Genomic DNA, 13,871 nt, shown 5'->3' on the forward strand with positions numbered 1-13,871 from the left:
TGAGGAGGAAGCATGGAAATTTATGTCATGCTAATTAGTAGAGGTGATAAACATTGAAATCTACCTGATGACTTTATAGACATACACAGGCGCCAAGGATCCAAGTGCAACCAATTATGACTAGCAATAATCAGATACCTACAGATTAGAGATGCAAGCACCAGTATTAGTAGCAAAAACAATGAGTCTTTCTGAAAGGAACAATATATTCTAAAATGAAATGGAGATCTTTTTTAAAGGTTAAAAGCTCATCCAATTTTGTCTTACAGTGCTTATACTGAGTTCAATAATATGTAACTGTATTAATTCAACTGTGAACCTAGAAACTTGCACCCACTTGTGAAAGAGATATACTCTTGCACTGGAGCATGTTATTACTGAATATGTTAAAGCTGTAGTGAAATGCTTCTTCTAACCATGAGGTTATTTTTAAAAAATTATTTTTTATGTGTATGAGTGTATTGCCTGCATGTAAGTATACCCATGTACTACAATGCCCACAGAGGTCAGAAGATGGTGCTGGATTTCCTTGGGACTGGAGTTAGGATGGTTGATAGCTGCCATGTGGGTGCTGGGAATAGAACCCCGGTTCTCTGAAAGAGCAGCCAGGGCCCTTAACCTCTGAGAAATCTCTAGCCCCTCAAAAAATATTTTTATCTAGGCAGGGGATGGTGGCACACGCCTTTAGTCCCAGCACTTGGGAGGCAGAGGCAGGCAGATCTCTGTGAGTTCAAGGTCAGCCTGGTCTACATAGTAAGTTCCAGGCCAGCTGGGGCTACAGGAGACCCTGTCTCAAAACAAAACAAAAAAATTATCTATGCTAGGTCCTTTGCCTTTTAGAGTAAGCTGCAGTGTGCCCAAAACATGGATAAGATCATCTTAGATCCACAATTAGTGGAAAATTCTTAGCAACTCTTCCATAGGAAGCCAGTTTGGGACTCATGAGACACGTGTGCTCAAGAGTATCAAGAGCAGGACTGTCACAGAGCCTGGGACAAGGATGTGGAGATGTAGAGGACTCACTGAGAAGAAAGGGAAGGACCAGAATACCTCAAACACAAAGGAGTTTGAAAAGCACACCAGGAATGTAGCCATGAACAGCATAAAATTCTAGGGGACAAGAAACTGAGGATTAAGAGCAGCCCTTGGCTGAGGCAATTTAGAAAGATTTCTTACAGATGCTAGGAGACTGCTATCTGTAGCTACCAAAGGGGAGCCCCAGCGAGGAAGAAAAAGACAGTGAGGAGAGGCAGTAAAGAGAGTGATGAAGAGGGTTCAGCAAACTGGAAGCCTGAGGGAGAGTACCCACAGAGAACTATACCACAGAAGAGGATAAGGAGATAGGGGAAAGGGTTAGGAGGTGAGGAACAGGACAAAATGGAAGCACAGTGACAGGTCAGAGTTGAGTTGGCAGGCTCTGGTTACTAAGGCTCTGGCCATACATTCTTCTGGGCTGCTCCCTTTCTTCCTGGTATCCAGCCCATTCCCACAACAACAGCTCTTGATTGGTCTGGTGGTAGGGGAGGCCTTATCCAAAATGCTTTAAATGCTATTTATTTTAAAAATTAAATGACTGGAGCAGTGGTACACACCTTTAATCCCAGCACTTGGGAGGCAGAGGTGGATCTATGTGAGATGAGGCCAGCCTGATCTACACAGCAAGTTCCAGGCCATCTGGGGCTATAGGGAGATTCTGTCTCAAAAAGCCAAAATAAATAAATAAAATAAGAAATATCAAAGTACAAAATAACTTAAAAACTCAACACAGAACCCCACTAGAGATAAACTACCACTCATTTCTGGTATATAATCTTCAACCTTTTCAAATACATAAACATATTAAATCTTTTCACATTCTTTGCACCAACTGTTTAGAAGCCCACCTTTCTTACCTCTAGGGACTCAGCAGAGAGGATTTCAAGGACTTCTCAAGACACATAGGCTATATGCCTCCCTCATTTCACCCTACTGTGGGGTTTAGGCAACTTCTGATGTCTATTACCGTAAGCACCATCATAACATGCCCACCAACCCTTTAGACTCATTCCCCAAAACAGACTACCCTGAAACATGGATTCCTGGGTCAAAGATGTATCAGTCAAATTAGCTCCAAGAGAGCTTGGCTTTGTTATTTTCAATCTCCCCAAAATCTCAATTTAATGTCCCAAACTGTGGTACTGTGTTGAGGATGAAACCAAGAGTTTCAAAGAACCACATCTCAGCCAAAACAATAGTTTCCAAACTTTTCTCCTCTCTAGTCTTATACAAAACCTCCACCTGTAGGCAAATGCCTGCTGCTCTTGTCATCTGAAGTCAGGGCTGGTGACATGAAGCAGAGGCATTGCTCATCTGCCCAGCACTCTGCTCTAGGCTTGCCTGTGAGATGGTACCAATCTCTCCACAGGACCCCAAAAACCTGCTGGCTAACAGCTCCATCGCCTGAGTTCTGTCAACAAGACCAAAGACCATAGTGGTATCTGATAAGCTGGCAGCAGTGAGGAGAGGCGAGGAACCCGGAAGCTCCTTCATCCTTCTTAAGCCTCAGGTGCACCACTCACATGAGGGGCCTCCACTGAGCTCAGAGACCTTTTTAAGGGTAAGACACTATTAAAGGACTGGAGAGACGGCTCAGTGGTTAAGAGCACTGACTGCTCTTGCAAAGGACCCAGGTTTGAATCCCAGCACTCACATGGCTGCTAATTCCAGGTCCAGGGAATACAAAACCTTCTTCTGACCTCCAAGGGCATTGCACAACAAGGGTGCACTTAACATACATGCAGGCAATACACTCATACACATTCAACAAAATAATAAAATCCTTTTTTAAAAAGGATAAGACAAGCCAGGCGTGGTGGCACACACCTTTAATCCCAGCACTCGGGAGGCAGAGGCAGGTGGATCTCTGTGAGTTTGAGGCCAGCCTGGTCTACATAGCAAATCCAGGTCAGCTAGGGCTACAGGGAGACCCTGTCTCAAAAGACCAAAAAAGGGTAAGACACTAAAAGTTCCTAGCACAATTTAACCAACATCAGAGGCTGGTAAAACACAGATAGTTACAGAGAGTCCTACAAAACCAAAACAAGCAAACGCTCCTAGGACTTGCAGAAATATAAAGATGAGGTCCCAATAAATCCGATTTCACTATGCATATTCAAAACAGAAAAAGTTATAAATGTTGGGCTGGGCATGGTGGTACATGCCTTTAATCCCAGTACTCAGGAGACAGAGGCAGGCAGATCTCTATGTTCAAGGCCAGCTTGGGCTACAGGGAGACCCTGTCTCAAAAAACAAAAACAAACAGATATTGGACAAGAAACAATTCAGAATTATTTTTCTACTCACCTTCATAAGGAGTCATCTCAGGGCCTCGGACAACATAATGCCTGAAAAAGAGAGATTACTTGGATTTGTGGTTTATGAATTCTCCAAAACTAGAGTTCTCACAAAAGGTCCCACACTGCTGTTGGGGGTTTAGGGCACCCACTACCCTAAGTAAAAAGAAGGCAAACACAGAGTATGGCTCATGCTAAGCCCTCCTCCTAGGAGTCTGTTTTAGCAGGTGCCAGCACATGTGCCTATATGACCATTCCAAAAGAACCTAGGCACCAAGTGTTTGATGAGCTCCTAAGTGACACTTCATAAGTGTTGTCCAAGCTTATGCTGGGGAGCTATGTGCACCTTGAACAAATGCCCAGGGTCAGGAATATAGAAGCTTGTGTCTGCATTCTTGTGGACTTCACCCCAGAAACCTCTGCACTCTGTTGACTTTTTTTCAGTCTTTTCATTCTAGCAAACCTCAAAGGCCAGAGATGGCTCATGAAGGAAAGGAAGTTGCTGCCAAGCCTGATGACTAGTTCAATTTGCAGGACCCACATAGTGAGAGAACTGACTCCCAAGTTATCCTCTGACCTCCACACACATGCTATGGCATGCAGACCCTCACCCCCACACAAAGTAAATGTTATAAAAAAATTGAATGTAAATCTTTTTTACTTTTTATTATTATTATTATTATTTTTTTTTTTTTAACTATGTAGACCAGGCTGGCCTTGACTCACAGAGATCCACCTGTCTGTGCCTCCCAAGTGCTGGGACTAAAGGCATGCACAACCAGTCCTGGCCTACTTTTTATTATTTTATGTGTATGAGTATACTGTCTGCATGGATGTAAGTGCACCTATGTCTTGCAATGCCTAAGGAGGTCAGAAGAGGATGCTGGATTTCCCTGGAACTGGAGTTACAGACAGTTTTTAGCCACCATGTGGGCGCTGGGAATCGAACCTGGGTCTTCTGCAAAAGCAGTCAGTGCTCTTACTGCTGAGCCTTCTCTCTAGCCCAATTTTTAAAAAATATTTTTAATTATTTTTATTTTATGTGTATGAGTGTATTGCCTTCATGTGTATAAGTGCACCCACATGGTGCAATGCCTGAGGAGGTCAGAAGAAGGCGTTGGAGTACCCTAGAATCGGAGTTACAGGTGGTTGTTAGCCACCATGTGGGTGCTGGGAATCAAACCCAGGTCCTCTGCAAAGGTTAAGAGTCAGTGCTCTTAACCGCTGAGCCATCATCTCTCCAGCCCCAGCCCCCAATTTTAATGTAAATCTTAACTGAGTCCTCCGTGGCGCAACATCAAACCAAGGGGTGGTCTTAAGAGACCTCTGACCCACAGGAAGAGGGGTTCTACATACAATAAAGATATTTCTACAAATGAGGTAAGATGTAAACCCCCTCATGAAACTTGTCACTATATCTACCAACTGTGTCCCAGAGACCACCTCTGATTTTTACCACTGTTCTAGTGCTCTAAGAAGCCTTTAGCTGGGCATGGTGGCACACGCCTACAGTCCCAGCACTTGGGAGGCAGAGGCAGGTGGATCTCTGTGAGTTCAAGGCCTGCCTGGTCTACAGAGTAATTTTGAGGCCAGCTGGGGCTACAGGGGGACCGTTTCGGAAAAAAAAAAAAAAAAAAAAAAAAAGAGAGCCTTTAAGCCTTGCCTCAAGAATCTTCTGTAAACCACATCCAACCTATAAAAAAATACTTTTTTTTGGGGGGGTCTTTTTGAAGCAGGGTCTCCCTGTAGCCCCAGCTGTCCTGGAACTCATTATGTAGACCAGGCTGGCCTTGAACTCATAGAGATCTGCCTGCCAGTGCTTCCCAAGTGCTAGGACTACAGGCGTGTACCACCACGCCCAGCAAAAATACTTTTTAATTCAGTAAAACCTCTTCTATGGATTTAGAGAAATTTTTAAAGTATTTTTTAAGGATCAAGATAAAACATCCATCAAAGCAAGAGAAATGCTTTTTTTAGTACCTAGTCCACTCTTTTTCTCACAAAATAACCCCCAAGGCAGGTAATGAATATTTCAACAAAGAACATGTAGTTTCATGACTCCACACTTTAACACAGCAAAAGAGCTACTCTGAAACAAATGTTTTCCACAGGTCCTCTTGCTGTTAGCTTGAGGGTCAGGAGCATTTGGCCTAGGACAGAGCAGGGTTAGTGTCAGGACTTTGTCACCAATCCTATTCTAGGCAAGACAACTAATTCCCAGTGTCCAGAAGGATGTACGGGGGCAACAGAGGAAAGCCCTATGCACCTAAAGCTTGAGTTAAAGACCATCCAGGAAAAATTTTCTTTTTAGACTTAGCCTAAGCCAAGCAGGACTCCATGATGTTTCTGGCATGTCTTTTACTACAAAGTCCAGAGTGTCCATGGGCCTCAAGTATCCACCCAAAGCTGAGGACTTACAAGACTGCCTCTTCCATGCACAGGCCCACCAGCTGGGCCACCATAGAGCCTTCAAGAGAGTGATTATGATGCAGGGTGAGCAGGGACACAGAGCCTTACCATTCAAGAATATTTGAAGGGAGGGGCTCCGCACAAATGTAAGGCACCGGGTCTTTCTTAATGCGAAGGTAGTCCTGCTTCAACCTCTGTGTCGCTGTTGTTGGGGCTCTCTTGTTGCTGTTGCTGCTCATCTATTAGAAACAAGCATTTCTATTTACAGGGAACAAACGCATGCTTTCGTCACCCACAGCCAACCCTAAGAGTTGAACACCTCTGCTCTCCTTTCTGCAGTCCACCACCAATCAGGCCCTGCCCTCAGTTCTTTTTCCATGTGTGTTCCCCAACCAACACCACTTCATTTATGTAACATGTTACTGAGCACCTAACATAGAAGCAAGAAGAGACTATCATAAAGCTGCATTCCTGAGACTGGAGAGATGGATGAGAGGTTAAGAGCACTGGCTGCTCTTGCAGAAGACCTGGGTTTGAATCCCAGTATCCACATGGTGACTAACAACCATCTGTAACTCCAGTTCCAGGGGATCTGACACCCTCCACTGACCTCCTCAGGCTTTACACAACATAGGTGTACTTCCATACATGCAGGCATAACACTCATACATATACAATTTTAAAAAAAAAAAGCTGCATCCTGTCCTCAAAGAACTTATATGGATAAATTTATTCAAATGGGACCTGAGTAGGATGTTGATGCCAGCCTGGACCAGCTCCAGAGAGAAAGTATACACATCTTCCAACCCTATACTCAACAATACCTCAATGATGGACATTTCATAGCAGGAAATTGGTGAGAACCACAGCGCCTCTCCTCACCCTGGAGTAAGCCACAAGTAATAGCAGGAGGCAAAGAGATGTGAGGCTGGAGAAATGGGGACTTTCAGACACCTGAACGCACTTACTAGGCAGCAGGGAAGGTGTACACAGGAGACAGCACTGGTCACTAGGTCAGGAGCTCAACACAGTGAAGAACAGGGGACAGAATTTAGCCAGTGAGGCAAAGCCAAATTGCCAGAATCCCAAGAAGAGTTTTAGGCCTTAAGGCACATCAGAACTTCTATTAGATCATAGGGAAATCCGGCAAATCAGCATAGGGCAGCACTGAAGGAATCATGCAGGAAGTGGCACCATGACACCAATCAAGAGAGAAGACTTGAGGCTGGAGAGATGGCTCAGTAGTTAAGAACACTGGTTGTTCTTGCAGAAGACCTGGGTTCGAATCCCAGCATGCACATGGCAGCTAACAACTGTCCGTAACTCCAGTTCCAGGGACTCTGACATCCTCTTCTGTCCTCCAAAGGCACTGCACAACACGGGTGTACTTACCTACATGCAGGCATAACACTCACACATATAAAATTAAAATATTTTATTTATTATTTTTATTTTATATGAATAAAATATTTTTAAAAAGGAGTCAGGTGTTGTCGGTACACACCTAATCCCAGCACTTGGGAGGCAGAGGCAGGATCTCTGTGAGTTCAAGGCCAGCCTGGTCTACATAGTGAGTTCTAGGTAAGCTGGGGCTACAGAAAGACCCTATCTCAGAAAGAAAAACAAAAAAACAGGAGATGAGCTTGGTTGCAGGCTGAACCTACACAGTAACAGACAACCATGCCTTTTGACCCTGGAAGCCTGGATGTGCCCACTGCAGTCTCTTTTCTCCCCTAACATCATCTCTTTGCTATTCTGTCCTTACCAGACTCCTGAATCTGCCTCCCTTGACCAGTACTGGTGCCTCAGACCAGGGTGTGTCCTCAATCTGTACCTCCAGGGCTTGCAGAGGGATGGCAACTCACTCAGGGTATCCACCACAGCCCTCTCAAGGGAGTGGTCTCAGTTGGCTTCTCAATGGGGGACCTTGATTCTTGCAATACTTGTTCATTTCCTTCCCATTCCAATAATCCTAATGCAGGAATTCATTGCTTTCCTATCAACCACAGGAACTTCCAGTCTCTTCCACTTCAGTTCATCCTGCGCATTAAGTCAGTTTAGCCATCCACTCCCCATCAAACACAGCAGATAAATGTCAACAGCTCTCTCATCTGTCAAACCCTCAAGGCAACCCCATGCAGCCCTTCTAATTCCTACAGCACTTAACAAGCCCAATCTACTCAGCCCTTCTCAAGGCTGCTTCCCAGCCCAGTTTGGACTGGTGGAAAATACTTACATCCATCCTTACCTAGCTTGAGCCTCCCTGTTTTTCCTAGTCAATGTCTCCTCTGTCCTTTTCCACTAGCCCCCGCTGTGGTCTAAGAGCATAGCACACAGACCCTAATGGCGTCAGTAGAAGTGAGAGCAGGTTCTTTTGCCTAGCCCTTCCAAGAATGCACACATCAGGAACAGGGTCAAAGTCTAGGTGACTTCCACAAAGCACTATCCCCAAGCTCTTGGTTTCAGAAGCTGTGTGGACCAAAGAGCTCACCTTGATCAGCACCTAGTAAGAAACAAAATCTAGTGATCTATAAGCCGAACCACAAGACTTGTTCTTTCTCTTCAATGTTCACCCCTAAGGCTAACATTCCAACATATATGAAATAATTCACTAGGTAATTCCACACATAACTGCTTGGATTCAGCTAATTGGCCAGATAGGACGCTTTATCAGTTATTGGAAAGACACAGAAAATGAGTAAACTAAGTTTTGCTGGGTTACGGATGTAGTTGATTCACTGCTTAGCAAGCACAAAGCCCTGGGTTTGATCCCTGGTACCACATAAACCAAACACAGTGGTGCATACCTATATAATTCAGCACTGGATTAAGCAGAAGAATCAGAAGTTCAATGTCACCTGGGCTATATAGAATTTGAAACAAAAACAATACAAACAGAAAAAAAAAAAAAAAAAAACCCCAAAGCGTGTTTTGCCTAGTCAGTCACACGGCAAACATCTCTTATCCTTGCTTTTATGTATTTTATTTTTGGTACTGGAGATTGAACCTAGAGCCTCACACATGCTAGCCAAATGTTGTGTGACTCTTAAACAGCTACTCAGTTTCCCTAGCTGTTCCTCCTATACCTCACTCAGAACAATGCTCTCTTTCATGACTCTCCCAAGGGATTGCAGGTAACAGGAAACAACCAGAGTCAGGAGCAAGACCATCTGTCTTTCCAGTCGTGTGTGTCATCTCTCAGACCAAGGTGGTAGCTCCTTTTTCGTCTAGACATCTCTCCCCCACACCAGTACACATAGCTCAGGTAATGGTGTGGCATGAGACCTTAGCTTACTAATCAGAAGGGTACATGACACATTCGAGGCCCAGTATTTCCAGGGAAGTCTCACCTTCTCCAGCATTGCTTCATCGGCTGGATGGAAGTCATGATCCAGGCAACCCCAACACCACCCACACACACAACTGAGAATGGAGCTGTCTCTGAGGTCAGGAACACCAACGTGTGAAGGCTATTAATTCCAAGTTCTAGACAGCTAGACCTAGCTATGCCTGAAAACTGGACTTTTCAATGAAATGAAATACTAAAGTTCCTTTCTTGTAAAGCCAAATTACACCAAGTTTCACACACTTGGAATGAAGAGAGCTTAGTGCCACTACCTACAAATAAAGGATAATTTTATACATTTAGTTGTTTTCCACTGGGCTGTTGCCTTATCTCTTTCTGTCTATCCTGGTCTGACGAGATGTTGGGAATTGGACTTGAGTTACACATACATCTAAGTGGGGTACACTGAAAAGGAAGCCAGGTCATTGGTTGGGAGGATGCAGTTAGCAAAGGATAGTGAGCTCCCCCCGCACAGGACGTGGGGGTTTGTTCAAGGTCCAAGTCACACTGTCACTGCCCAAATGTTCTGTTCTATTATCCCCCAGGCGCATAATTCTGGGCACGCTAGTTTCTGTTGGAAATTATGAAGTAGTTTGAGGTTCTAACTGTTCAGGAGGGGGGCGCTCAACGGCTGCCATACCCCAAGACGGACACCCCACTTCCCGGATACATTTACAGTGATCAACCCTGGCTCCTTCTCCAACTATCTGCAAGTGCACCAACCAACAGGCCTCTTCGTGGGAGATTCTGTCGTGCGGTAACCCAATCTCTCATCTGGCCGGTGGACCACCCCCCGCCAGGAACACCAGGTGCCCTCAGTAACGGACCTCGGATCCGCGCAGGGACCGACAGCGGGGCACGGCAGGCGCCGTTCCGAACCAGACTCTCCGAGCCGGGTCCCTTGAGTCCTCGCGCCCCGGCCCGCCCGGCAGCCGGCTCCTGCGAGGCGGACAAGCCGCCGGAGTCTCCGCGCAGCCGCGACCACGCTCACCTCTCCCTGAGGCCGCCGCCGCGCTCAGGCTCGCCCTGGTCGAGGCCGGAGCAGGGTGCGGAAGAGTGGGGCCAGCGCCGTGAGCCGCACCCGCGCTGGGACTCAGCCCACCGCACCCACCGCAGCGTCTCCACCGCCACCGCCGCTCAGCTTCCAAGATGGCCGCTCGATGGCTGAGTCCCGGCTTCGCTTCCGCTTCCGGTGTGCTGTTTGCGAGGCGAGGCAGCATCTCTAGGCAGCTGGGAGGACCGCTCCATCACCCCTTTCTTGTGTCTCCACGGGCTCTGGATACCGGGTCTCGGTGCTCCGAGTGCGCACCGGCGAATAGCTCTGGGACCGTGGTGGCGCCCCTCGGCTAGAGGGGACTGAACAGGCTGCTCGACCTTCCAGGACACCCGCGGGGCCGATCCCCAGCAATGAGTGGCTGCGGGGACCACGCAATGCTCCCCTCCCACAGTCTCCAGCCAGTCCATTCCGCCAGGCCCTGAGTTCGCTGCGACTTTGGACTACCACCGACCACCTTCTGTCTGCTCTTAACGGGAGGCCTCCGGGTCACCCAGCGGTCCATGCAGGGCAACTGAGAGGCCATAGTCGTGGCCAGCCCGACAACCCCACGACAACCCCCCTGCCCTGGGGACAGCCGTCCTCGTAAAAATAGTTCAGTGTTTCCTGGCCGAACTTTCCACCCAGTCCATGAATAGGGTCATTATGCTCAGAGACATTGCGCTAAGGCTGGTTTTCCGCTCCCACGGCCCCCTCCCTGGCCCTGGGGAGGGGAGGTTTCGCAGCTTGGTCACTTGGCAGGGCTGGCTGGCTAGGCTGAGACAGGGGGCTGCCAGTGAGTATGTTCTGGGTGCTTCTTTAGACCTTGACAGCAGAGGAAGCAGGACTGAGAGAAGCTGAGATGTCCAGACTTGCTCAGCCCGCCATGCTCACATTCTTGCCTCACCTTTGGATTCTTGGGATTCTCAAGTTTGTTCTCATGTTGGTGACATACATGTCACATGCACAGCCCAGCACCCTTCCTCCTTCATTTACCTACTGAACTCTGTGTACCTAGGCTCCAGGAAACCAGGCTGGACATGGCAAGTGTTGCGGCAGCAGTCCTCTCTGCCCCCTCCAGTTTGGAGGACAAGCTAGGGCTGGGGTCTGAACAAAAGGAGGTCTGGATGTTTGCACATCTCCTGCCTTCCTTTGAAAAGCAGTGGAAGACTGGACCAAAAGGTATTTCAGATGTCCCCAGGCATGGGGGATGTCTCAGGATGGACAGAGGCAGTAATTCACCTGTACCAGGAACATTATAGTGTCTGGCTGTCCAGCTGTGTGGAGCACAGCTGCTGTTCAACCTCAAGCCCTCATCCTTCACTAGGACCCTGACTCAGCATCAGCCATGGGTCAACAAACCGACCATTAACAATTGGTGACTGAGACAAAGCACCATCAGCCCAGCTGTGGCCACTGACAGGTGGCAAGGTGGTAAATATGCCCACTCAAAGCATCTTTAGCTGTAATCTGGGCTGCTGTAGCAGGGTTGGCCCCTGAGTCCTGGAGCAAAATCCAGGAATGTCCATTTGTCTGTTAGCCCACCATGACAAGTTGGCTGTGAGAGTGCAATGGCTTCTTGTGCCTTCCATTGCCCAGTTCAGGAAACATGTCAGCACAGAGTTCCTCTGCCTCCTCCCTGGGCTCTATAGTCCCTGCTCAGGGTGGACTGAGCCACTTTTCTTTCCCCCGCACCACTGTAGCTGGAGGTTAAAAGAGCCACCCTCAATGGGCAGGTGGCCCCAGTTATGCACAAGCAACATGGTATGATGCTGCAGCTTATCTGGACTGAGCCACTTTTAAAGGATAGAAAGTTAGGAAAGAGAAGCCACCCTACACAGGGGTGGGCTGTCAATACAAGCATGGACTATCTGGGGCATACCCAGGCAAACAGCAGCCAATACCTGGACCATAGTCACTCTCTTGACTGCTTGTCCTTTTGTAAAATAGAGCATTAACACACCCACCAAGGTAGCATGGGTGCCTAGAGCATCATGGTAGTAAGACATCATGGTAGCAGACAGGACCCAGTTCAGAACCCCCAGCCCCTGAACAACTAAGTCACACCTGAAGGGGTAAGATTGGGGCAGATGTGACCAGGAGGTCCTGCCAAACCAGAGCCCTCATCCCTTCCACACACATCTTCAACCTTCTGGTCAGTGGGACCCAGGATTCTCTACCCTCTATGCATAGCGCTGATGGCCTTAGCAGTTGAAATAGAGTGGCAGAAAGACTGGCAATAGGAGATGACTGTTACCTCCTCAAACTCCAGAGCCAAACCCCTGAGGGTAGAAGCCATCTTTCTGTATGGGAGAGTCTGGTATTTGCCCCCAAGATGGATCTCCTGCCAGTAAACTCTATGGATGGCTGAGCTGTAGGAAAGAGACAGCTGACCACTACTCAACATTTTGGGCAGAGTTTCCTCAGTGTTGTAACAGCTGCCAGAAGAAAGGTTGGAATAAAAACATATATGCCAGGGCTGGTGAAATGGATCAGCAGATGAAGGCACTTGCAGCCACACCAATTGTGATGACTTAACTTCAATCCCTAGGATTCACATGGTAGAAGGAGAGAATCAACTCCTGTAAGTTGTCCTCTAACTTCCACATGTGCACCATGGTACATCTCCACCCCCCCCCACAGATACAAAATAAAGAAATGTAATTTTTTTTTAATTATAAGAGTGTGCCAAGCATGGTGGCATACACCTTTAATGCCAGCACTTGGGAGGCAGATCTCTGTGAGTTGGAGGCCAGCCTGGTCTACATAGCGAGTTTCAGGCCAGCTGGGGCTGCAGAGAGATCCTGTATCAAAAAGACCGGAAAAAAAAAAGTTATGAGTGTTGGAGAGATGGATCCATGGTAAAAGTGTTTGCTGCTCTTCCAGGGGACCCAAGTTTAGGAGTTTGGTTCCCAACACTGATGTCAGACAGTTCACAACCACCTGTAACTCCAGCTCCAGGGAATCTTACACTTTTTCCTGGTATCTGGGGGCAACCTCACAAACATGGCATATTCTCTCTCTCGCTCCATGTCTCTCTCTGTGTCTCTGTCTCTGTGTCTCTGTCTCTCTGCCTCTCTCAAAATAAAAATAGGAGGCTGGAGATATAACTGCTCAGTGGTTAAGAGCACTGGCTGTTCTTGCAGAGGACCCAGGTTTGCTTCCCAGCACCCTCATGGCAGCTAATAACTGTTCCTAACTCTGGTTCAAAGGCTATCAGATGCCCCCTTCTGGCCTCTGGGGACATTGCACAACGTGGGTACACTTAACATGTAGCCAAAACACTCATACACATAAAATTTTTTAAAATAATTTCATTTTAAAAAATTAAAATAAGGCCATGTGTGGTGGCACACACCTTTAATCTCAGCACTTGGGAGACAAGTAGAGGATCTCTCTGAGTTCAAGTCCAGCCAGGGCTACACAGTGAGACCTCATCTCAAGAATAAATAAAAATAAGCCAAGTATGGTGACCCACATTTTTAATCCCAGTCCCTTTAATCTGGTGCCCTCTTCTGGCCTCCATGGGCACCTGCACAAATGTGGCATATCCTCATAAACAAACACACATATCAAAAACGATAAAAATAAGGCCAAGTGTGGTGGCATGTGCTTTTAATCCCAGCACTCGTAGATGCAGAGGCAAGTGGATTGGGTTCAAGATCATCCTGGTCTATATAGCAACTTCCAGACCAGCCAGAGCTACATAATGAGGCCCTATTTCAAAATATAATAATAATAATAATAATTT

At 47.1% G+C, this 13,871-nt stretch overlaps 1 protein-coding gene and 1 pseudogene across 2 annotated transcripts in view; both read right to left on the minus strand.

Moving 5' to 3' along the window:
* The window catches only part of Ube2j2 (ubiquitin conjugating enzyme E2 J2), a 17,692-nt gene extending 7,419 nt beyond the window's left edge, over nucleotides 1-10,273 (minus strand). Inside the window, exons 1-3 of one of the 2 annotated variants that reach the window (XM_008852570.3) lie at nucleotides 10,079-10,273; nucleotides 5,850-5,980; nucleotides 3,343-3,383 (exon numbers count right to left, since the gene is read on the minus strand). In XM_008852570.3, the coding sequence (XP_008850792.1) occupies nucleotides 3,343-3,383; nucleotides 5,850-5,980 (172 nt within the window). In that variant the 5' untranslated portion in view covers nucleotides 10,079-10,273. The other variant, XM_029555857.1, reaches the window with a different exon arrangement.
* Nucleotides 10,274-11,815: 1,542 nt separating this feature from the next.
* LOC115067625 lies at nucleotides 11,816-11,901 on the minus strand (annotated as a pseudogene).
* Nucleotides 11,902-13,871: the final 1,970 nt, after the last annotated feature.

Source organism: Nannospalax galili, unplaced genomic scaffold (assembly GCF_000622305.1).
Source record: "Nannospalax galili isolate Female #2095 unplaced genomic scaffold, S.galili_v1.0 scaffold806, whole genome shotgun sequence".
Taxonomy (NCBI): Eukaryota; Metazoa; Chordata; class Mammalia; order Rodentia; family Spalacidae; genus Nannospalax; species Nannospalax galili.